The sequence below is a fragment of the Callionymus lyra genome, chromosome 2, assembly GCF_982586985.1.
Source record: "Callionymus lyra chromosome 2, fCalLyr1.hap1.1, whole genome shotgun sequence".
Taxonomy (NCBI): domain Eukaryota; kingdom Metazoa; phylum Chordata; class Actinopteri; order Syngnathiformes; family Callionymidae; genus Callionymus; species Callionymus lyra.
In genome coordinates, this window is record NC_141819.1 from 37642664 (window position 1) to 37652525 (window position 9862).

Genomic DNA, 9862 nt, shown 5'->3' on the forward strand with positions numbered 1-9862 from the left:
AGACTACTGCTCCACCAACTGATCCAACTGGTCACTTGCTAGTGAACCCACAATTAAACTGGTAAAAACACCGTAAAGGTATTTGGCTGGAAAATTGTGACGAAAAAAAACCTCCTCACAGATACTATACTTTTGCTCAATCTCTGCTGTCAGTAGAATGCAAAGTACGATGAACAAAAAGACACACACACTCACATTTTATAAAACCAAAACCTGATCTAAAATATTAAAGAAACTTTTAAATGATCAAGACTATTTCCTGTAAGGTTTTTTTTTTTTTAATTCAATGTTGGTTCATTGATTGTACTGCATGAACTATATGCGTATTTATAGTATTGATTTTATGTTTAAGTAAACTGTCCCTCCAGTCAAACTAATAACATTTATATTCATTGTCTCAAATGAACATAAACAACTGAATAACCCACAGTGAATAAACCAGCAACAGCAAGTATATAAGACTTAGTGAACAACCGTGAAGCACCAAACTCAAGTCAATCAAACCTACCTAAATATAAAGTGCCATCCATGTTATTAATTCATCTCCTCGGGCTCAGAGACTTAAGATTCACGTCTTGTTTTCAGAACGGCTTAAAATATCCTGAACTTGGTTTTCTTAAAAAAGGAATCTCCCAAAAAACAAAAATATACTTCTGCTGGCAGAAAACCCATCAATAACCTATTTTATATTAAACATTTTAATGATTATACTTAGCATATGAAAAAAGCATAGATGTGTAGAGGATCTATATTATGGTCTATAGAAGGGTCTAAAGGTAAATGTATTTTGGATATGTTTACCTCTAGACAGAATATATAAAACAAGTTATGAGCTTAAAAGCCAAGCAGACCTCAACCATATTTGATGCACTCATATCATACCTGTGGAAGCAGCGTCCAGAGAGAGACATGAGTGCTGTCCTCCTGCAGCACTGTGGGCTGAAACACGAGTGTTGAGCTCAGAAGGGAACTGGATACTTCTGGTGTCCTGTGTTGCATTCTTGTGTTGACACTAGAATCAATGGAAGAGGGAAAAAAGAAACTTAATTGGCACTTTAAAGGCCTTTAAAACAGGATACAAAATATGCACAACAAAACAGAAAGTATCAACTCAACTCACTCCCATATATATATAATAAATACAAAAACGAATAACAAGTGTTTACATGTCAAAGTAAATGAATTGTAAGCTGTTCTCATCACATTGACATAAAGGTGTTGCAGTTTCCATTAGCCCCGCCCATTAGCTGTTAGCAACACCATGCTACGGAAGTAGCTAGCTTGTTTACACCATGTCGCTTCTTACCAGCGTGTCTCGTTTACGAAAACGACAAAATAAGTAAAAAGTAAAAAAAACGAGGGACGCTAGTGTTACAGGGAAACTATGAGGTGAGCATTTGTACCAAAGTCGAACTCTTCGTGTGTATTGCCAGAACTTGTTAATATAAACGTGCAAACAGAAACTGTGTTGACGTGGTTTTGAAATGTGGAGGTACAGCTACATATATGTGTTTTTATCTAAAGTTTTCTTGATCAAATAATACCCATAACACATGTTTTGTTCAGACGGACAGCTGACAAGAGGCTATCATGGACTTCCTGACTCTGTTCTGCGTGTACGTGGCTGTGGTGCTGACATGCATGGTGCTGGTGTGCAGGTACTCTGGACAACAAAACACTCCACTCTCTCTGCTGTACAACTGGTCACTGAAGGTGAGATGGAAACTGATTTGTATTCTGTTGGAACCATGTTTGTTTATTCTCCTCCAACTTCTTCCACAGGTGGTCTCTCGGTTCACGCCCAGATGGCTGCAGGATTTGTCTCGGAGGGTCTTACACAGGTTGTTCCATCAGAGGTATGTTGAGATGTTGCTGAAATATTGTTGCTGTATATTTCCCTTTATTTTACCTCAAAATCAAATCTGCATACTTCATACAAAACCTGAACTTTTAAAAAATCTTTTATAAAATAATATTTTGTATGAAACACCCAAAGTGCCATAATCTGACAATAAAAAGGGATTGGAAATGGAGACATGGAATTAAAAAAGAAAAAGGAATAATTATCAAAATGTGTGTTTAAATCTCATCTCTTAACATTTTCTTGTTTCCCTTTCCTTGTTTCTTATATTTTTTCCTTATTTCCTATCTTGTTTCAGTTTATTTGTTATTACCAAACTATGGTACTCATGGTATTCCATTGTTTAGGCATATTTCCAAATAATATTGCCCTTACTTTCTTTGAATATTACTTTATTAACTATAATTTATACTAATGTTTTGCTACACACATTTTCAATAATACCTTTTGTTTGTTTTTAATGATTATTTATTTATTTTTCTCATGTTCAACCATTAATCCACCTTAATGTCATACACTTTATATACAGGTGTTTTTTATAGGAGGTAGATTAAAATAACTTTATATTTGTTCCAGAAACAACATGTTCATCTACCTGCACATCTTGTTGGAGGGAGGCGTGTATGCAGAGTTCACCTATGAGGTGTTTGGCTTCTGCAGGGAGATGGACACCACACTGCCCAGCCTGTCCGTGCCTTACATTCTATTGGCTGTTAAGTCCATATTCTTCTACCTCTGCATCACGAGAGATCCAGGTATAGAGACTAACCATTCCATAGTGTTCGTAGATGAAACAAGATCATGTACGATCAAGTTTTTCTCCCCCGTCAGGCACCGTGACCAAGACAAAGGTTAGCACCGGTCAGCTTCATACGTATCCATACGACAGAAGACTGTTTCATCCGGGAGTGTCCTGCCCGACCTGCCGTTTTATCAAACCAGCTCGCTCCAAACACTGCAGTGAGTCAACATTGTGTTCCACCAACTATTCATTTCCCTCATGCCTTCATATTGTTCCACAAGAAATCCTTTCTCCAGCCCAACAAAAGACGTTTAACTTGAATAGTATCAGTTTTGATAAAGCTCTCTGTTCAGTTCTTTGCTATGGAAGTATATCAGAAGTATATCAGAATATTCAAACCTTGTGAATGTAATAGAGTTACGTTGAATTTAATTGAGATTGAGAATTTGAAATTCAATGTTTTTTAATTCGTAGCCTGTTAAATTCAAAATAACATTCAATATAACATTACATTTAGAAATGTTTTTTTTTTACTTATTGGAAATAAATGTTAAACTCTTAAAAAAAAATTAAAACATTTTGAAAATGATTAATCAATTCAATGATTCAATAAAATAATAAAAAATCAATGCTTAGAAACACCCACTACAACAATATTTAAAAATGTATATCATTTTTTAATTCAATATATATTATAAAAAAAATGCAACCTTTCATAATAGAAATTATTGAATTTAATTGTGTGATTAAATTAGATTTTTAAAAATCATGGATTCAGCATTTGAAAGGTTTATATCGACCATACAATATTCTGATGGCTCTGATATACTTCATACCTGGCTGCGTCTTTGGCTCATGATGACATCTTCATATTTAATGATTCATCTCTGGCCTCCAGGGGTCTGCGACAGGTGTGTCCAGCGCTTCGACCACCACTGTGTGTGGGTCAACAATTGCATCGGAGCTCAGAACACACGGTTCTTCCTGCTCTACTTGTTCTGTGTGTGTGTCATGGCTGCCGACATCGCTCTTCTGACCTCCGAAATGCTACTTCACGTCCTGCTGCGTTCTGGGCTTCTCCGGGCCAGTTACGTAGACGAACTTGGTCAGCAACAACCAGCCGGTCCTGTGTTCATCATCCAGGTGAGAACACAATAACCACAGAAACTCAAAGACCTGGTCGTTAATCTATTTTTCCATCCCAGCATCTCTTCCTCACATTCCCCCGGATCATCTTCATGCTGGGATTTTTGTTCCTGGTCTTTTTTCTGCTGGCTGGTTACACCTTGTTTCACTTCTACCTGGCTCTGGTCAACCAGACGTCCAACGAGTGGTATAAAAGTCGAGCCTCCACGTGCCAGCACTGCCATCCCACTTCTGCGGATCGTCTCTGCAGCAGCAGCGCCCCTGATCACTCGAGAAGATACTTCTACAGCCGAGGGCTCGTCCGAAACCTGGGGGAGATATTCTTCCCTCCACGACCTGTGAGGAAAAAGGAGCATTAACCAGCACTGTGTGATGTCATGACATATTTCTATGTCAGGGATTTGTTGTTTCTGTCGGTCTTGGATAATAAAGTGTACTTTTTGAAAAAAAAAGAAGTATATATTGTCTTGCCTCATTTCAGGTGTTTACCACAAAAGCAATGTTTGCCATTAAAACATGATTAAAGTTACAACAATTATTGAAACGGCATTGAATCACCAATGTACCATATGTATATCATAATGAATATTTTGGTACATCAGAAATCCTATATTATTATTTTATCTAAAAAAAAAGGTGGTTAGACACTTTGTAAGCAAGATGGGCTTTCAATTATGTAGAGTTTACATTAACTCTTCATTTGCTTTTTATTAATTTGCTTTGTGTTCATTGTTTCTAATTATTTTGTTTGGATTTCTTGAAAATTCTTCAAAAATGTTCCCCCTCTTTGCTTCATTCTATACAATTTGTTTAATGTGCTCGCCAGTATGTGGAACTACATGTATAAGCACAGCCTTTTTAACCTTTTATTTAGAAAAAAAAAAATCTCGATTTAAATTAAAAATAATTATTTTAATTCGTTTATAAAGAAATTGAAAGTGTTTTATTTAAGTGGAACATTAACGGACATACATATGTTTAATAATACATTTAATCAATACTGTGGAGTGTTCACATATGCAAACGAATCGTAGACTCAAGAAGGTAATACACAAGGGGAAAGCACTATGAAAAATATAAAACCAATACCCATAGAAAGATTAAATAAAAATAAGAAAAGGGGAGAAATAAAATATCTTCATGAGTGGTTCAGCGACACCGGAAAGTGGTCGGACGACGTTGTTTGTAGCACCGTGCCGGTGCGGAAGTAGCCTGATGTTGTTGATCCTTCGGAGGTCAGTCACTCGCTGCTTCGCGACATTTCACCAGACTTGTTATGACGAGTAAGTTTTCGCAACACATCCGACATATATAAGCAAGAGTCCTCCTCCCTCCTTCCTCCTGCCGCTCACTCCCCGCTCACTCCCCGCTCACTCCCCGCCGCCTCTCGCCTCCTCATGTCCGGGTCCAAGTGCTCTCGCCTCACCGGGGCGCTGGTCCAGCAGCTGCTGGACTCGGTGGACTGCGTCCTGTTCGACTGTGACGGGGTGATCTGGCGGGGGGACCAGGCCGTCCCGGACGCCCACCGGGTCATCAACCTGCTCAAGAAGACCGGCAAGAAGGTCTTCTTCCTCACCAACAACAGCTCCAAGACCAGGAAGATGTACGCGCAGAAGATGACGGCGCTGGGCTTCGACGTGACCGAGGACGAGGTGTTCGGGACGGCGTACTGCTCCGCGGTCTACCTGAAGAAGGTGTGCCAGCTGGAGGGGAAGGTCTACCTGCTGGGCAGCGACGCCATGAAGCAGGAGCTGGAGGCGGTGGGCATCCAGCAGACCGGGGTGGGACCGGACCCCGTGTTCGGGAGCCAGAGCGACTGGGCCAACGTGCCCCTGGACCCCGAGGTGAAGGCGGTCCTGGTGGGGTTCGACCAGCACTTCAGCTACATGAAGCTGAACAGAGCCATGCAGTACCTGAGCCGGCCCGGGTGTCTGTTCGTGGGCACCAACAGGGACAGCAGGCTGCCGCTGGAGGAGGGCAAGGCGGTCCCAGGTGAGAGTCAGGGATCACTTTGTACCTAAGGCTGTGTATGGACAAGAATCTGGTGATACGATACGGATCACGATCAGGGCCGGGTCTAGACAGGCATGTATGAGGGGGCAGCCACAAATCTTGAGGGGGCATTGTGCTGTTACTTACTTACTTACATGTAAGTTTGAGGGGGCACAATATTTATTTGAGGGGGCCAGGCCCCCTCTTGCCCCTGCCTAGACCCAGCCCTGATCACGATACAGGGACAACGGTACGATATTTAGTATCTAAGGAAGTAAGTATATCTTTGTAGTATTGTGGAGTACTTGACTCAGATGTTGAACGCTGGCAACCCGTTTAATGGCCCGGAAATGGCTTTAAATTTAAAAGTTAACATTAAAGTCTATACCGGAAAACTAGTACTGATGGAGTCGATGTATCCTCTCGTCCTCATTGTCGGGATCTTGCTCGATTTTCAATGCATCTGCGGAAAACAGAATGACTGCTGTACCTGCCGGAAGTTTAATTTCAACAGAAAAATGTTGATTGTAAGAAAAATATTTTATACACAGTTTGAAATATAAATCATAAAAACACTATGGTAATGCATGAAATACTATTTGTGAGCAAAAATCGACAGTATTGTGGAATAGAATATCACAATATAATGCCATATAGATCATTTCTAATACCCCTACTTGTACCATATAAGAAAGACCCTCTGGAGCAGTGATGGGCAATTTAAAGTCATCATAGGACACATTATATACAGTGACTGAGGGGCCGTCAAGCAAAATTTAAACAAGTGAAAATCCTAAATAAAATGGGAAAACTAAAAAATAAAGTAGTTACCAAGACGACTTATAAAATCAAGCTACGTATGATAAAAAATATATAATTTTATTTAACTTTTCTTACCTAAATCTGATGGAAAAAGCAGGATGGGGCCCCTAAACTGAAGGAAATAAACCAGTTTGACTGCAGTGGTTCCGAACTCAATAAAAAAAATATATTTTACCCTTTGACCACAGGCCAAACAAAATTCTTATTTAAACAGTCTTTAGAAGAAAGTATGAGTCTGATTGTGCTTTTTTTCTTTTTTGTTCTCCTTCACCAAATACTAGGGGTGTAAAAAAAAAAAAGTACATTTAAATATCGCAATATTATTTTTCCCCGATGCCGTATCGGTAGTAAACACCACTGTATTGATTATAACATTTATTTGGCTTTTTTTTTTTGGTCTATATGTCAACAAAATGTGTGTAAAATATATACTATCAATTAACAGGCACGTATTCACATCGTTTATTCATTATTGTTGCAATTAAACTTCATTACGTCGCTGACAGCTAAAGAAAAAATGAAGTCCCGTGAGAGATCCCAGCGATGACTGAGGACAAGAGGATACATTTGACTCCAGAAGCTTTTAAAGCTGCTATTTGGACATATTTTGGTTTCAAAACAAATTAAATCAGTTACGACTTCATTCACGATACAGGGACAACGGTACGATATTTAGTATCTAAGGAAGTAAGTATATCTTTGTAGTATTGTGGAGTACTTGACTCAGATGTTGAACGCTGGCAACCCGTTTAATGGCCCGGAAATGGCTTTAAATTTAAAAGTTAACATTAAAGTCTATACCGGAAAACTAGTACTGATGGAGTCGATGTATCCTCTCGTCCTCATTGTCGGGATCTTGCTCGATTTTCAATGCATCTGCGGAAAACAGAATGACTGCTGTACCTGCTGGAAGTTTAATTTCAACAGAAAAATGTTGATTGTAAGAAAAATATTTTATACACAGTTTGAAATATAAATCATAAAAACACTATGGTAATGCATGAAATACTATTTGTGAGCAAAAATCGACAGTATTGTGGAATAGAATATCACAATATAATGCCATATAGATCATTTCTAATACCCCTACTTGTACCATATAAGAAAGACCCTCTGGAGCAGTGATGGGCAATTTAAAGTCATCATAGGACACATTATATACAGTGACTGAGGGGCCGTCAAGCAAAATTTAAACAAGTGAAAATCCTAAATAAAATGGGAAAACTAAAAAATAAAGTAGTTACCAAGACGACTTATAAAATCAAGCTACGTATGATAAAAAATATATAATTTTATTTAACTTTTCTTACCTAAATCTGATGGAAAAAGCAGGATGGGGCCCCTAAACTGAAGGAAATAAACCAGTTTGACTGCAGTGGTTCCGAACTCAATAAAAAAAAAATATTTTACCCTTTGACCACAGGCCAAACAAAATTCTTATTTAAACAGTCTTTAAAAGAAAGTATGAGTCTGATTGTGCTTTTTTTCTTTTTTGTTCTCCTTCACCAAATACTAGGGGTGTAAAAAAAAAATTTAAATATCGCAATATTATTTTTCCCCGATGCCGTATCGGTAGTAAACACCACTGTATTGATTATAACATTTATTTGGCTTTTTTTTTTTGGTCTATATGTCAACAAAATGTGTGTAAAATATATACTATCAATTAACAGGCACGTATTCACATCGTTTATTCATTATTGTTGCAATTAAACTTCATTACGTCGCTGACAGCTAAAGAAAAAATGAAGTCCCGTGAGAGATCCCAGCGATGACTGAGGACAAGGGGATACATTTGACTCCAGAAGCTTTTAAAGCTGCTATTTGGACATATTTTGGTTTCAAAACAAATTAAATCAGTTACGACTTCATTTAGAGTCATGTGGTCTGTAAATTCTTTAACACCAGAATGAAGTACTCGACAATACTACAAATATATTCTTGTTACTACAGTACAGTATCCCAGTGTATTGCAGGGTTTTCCCTGTATCGTGATATGCATCCTAACGTCAGGTTCTTGCCAATACATGCCTCTAACATGCCTCTACCAACTGTTCTATCAAAGTCATTTATTTCAAAATCCGTTTTACTAACATCAGAAGTCTCTGTATATTTGTTGATATCAATAATCTGTTTCTTTATCTTATCTTAATCACCAACATCCTTATAAGTTCAGTATAATAAAAATATATATCTACTTTAATTTGAGGCAACCATCATGTGGGCCACATGAAATGACCCTAACACTTGACACGTGTGATTACCAGTAAAAGCGTGTGTTGTGCACCTCCTCTGCTGCAGGTACAGGGTGTCTGCTGCAGTGCGTGGAGATGGCGGCCCAGCGTCAGGCCCAGACGGTGGGGAAGCCGAACCACTTCATGTTCGACTGCCTGTCGGCCCAGTTCGGCGTGGACCGCGAGCGCTGCGTGATGGTGGGCGACCGCCTGGACACGGACATCAAGTTCGGCCACAACTGCGGACTGAAGACCTTGTTGACCCTGACGGGGGTCAGCACCCTGGAGGACGTGGAGACCCATCGCGGCAGTGCGGAGAGACAAGCCCTGGTACCAGACTACTACGTGGAGAGCATCGCTGACCTGCTGCCTGCCCTGCAGGGCTGACGCTGCCGAGGCGTTGGAGATGACTAAATAAAAAATATATATTTTATTGAAATGAATACAAGTAAATATCAGTATTGTTGTCACTGAGGATGGAGTGACATCTAGTGGTGCTTTTACAAAGAATCTTACAAGCATAAATAAGACTATGAATATGAACACACACCGTCTAAAAGTGTTTATTTTACTCCACATTATGTGTTGTTGTTGTGATGTTCTATTAAGTCAATTTTATTTAAAGTGTCCAATCATGATATTAAACAAAAAAGGTTTAAATTAAACGTTTGTTTCAAGTTCTTTCTTGCCCTCGATGACCCTTGAGTTTGAAGTCACCGCTGCCTGTCGTCAGGCGGCGGCAGCATCTTATCGCCCGATGATGGAAGGAGCTGCTGCTGCCAGCCTTGTTCTTTGTGTCGCTCCTGGTGAAGTTTTGGTGTGTGTGTGTGTGTGTGTGTGTGGCCGAGGCCCATGTTGCCAGGTGAGGGAAGAGATAAAGGCAGGATTTTCCTCGGGGTTGACATTAAAAGAGGAAATTGCAGAGGCTTTTGTGGAGGATTCATATGTGGAGGGTCACTGTTTGGTGAGGGATGAAAGGGGGGAGGAGAGGGGAGGAAGTGGGAGGTCTGAGTGGGGGGACAAAGGGACAGCGCTCAGGTGTATTTGGTGCCATTAAGCAGGGAT

The 9862-nt window shown here is 39.6% G+C and overlaps 2 protein-coding genes across 2 annotated transcripts; both read left to right on the top strand.

Annotated features, from left to right (window-relative positions):
• The first annotated feature begins 1253 nt into the window (after positions 1–1253).
• Positions 1254–4204, top strand: zdhhc4 (zDHHC palmitoyltransferase 4). The gene is made up of 7 exons (XM_087783052.1): positions 1254–1389; positions 1567–1713; positions 1783–1856; positions 2438–2616; positions 2693–2821; positions 3502–3746; positions 3809–4204. The coding sequence occupies exons 2-7, from the start codon at positions 1591–1593 to the stop codon at positions 4106–4108; spliced, it is 1050 nt and encodes a 349-aa protein (XP_087639178.1). The 5' UTR covers positions 1254–1389; positions 1567–1590; the 3' UTR covers positions 4109–4204.
• A 737-nt stretch (positions 4205–4941) lies between these two features.
• pgp (phosphoglycolate phosphatase) lies at positions 4942–9462 on the top strand. Its single transcript, XM_087785007.1, has 2 exons — positions 4942–5741; positions 8865–9462. Exons 1-2 carry the CDS (start codon positions 5147–5149, stop codon positions 9182–9184), a joined length of 915 nt encoding a protein of 304 aa, XP_087641133.1. The 5' UTR covers positions 4942–5146; the 3' UTR covers positions 9185–9462.
• Positions 9463–9862: the final 400 nt, after the last annotated feature.

Coding starts and splice junctions, on each gene's coding strand:
- zdhhc4 (XM_087783052.1), top strand. CDS start 1,591: ATGGACTTCCTGACTCTGTTCTGCGTGTACGTGGCTGTGGTGCTGACA. Junction 1,857..2,437: donor CACAGGTTGTTCCATCAGAG/GTATGTTGAGAT, acceptor TATTTGTTCCAG/AAACAACATGTTCATCTACC. Junction 2,617..2,692: donor CTGCATCACGAGAGATCCAG/GTATAGAGACTA, acceptor CTCCCCCGTCAG/GCACCGTGACCAAGACAAAG.
- pgp (XM_087785007.1), top strand. CDS start 5,147: ATGTCCGGGTCCAAGTGCTCTCGCCTCACCGGGGCGCTGGTCCAGCAG. Junction 5,742..8,864: donor GGAGGGCAAGGCGGTCCCAG/GTGAGAGTCAGG, acceptor CCTCTGCTGCAG/GTACAGGGTGTCTGCTGCAG.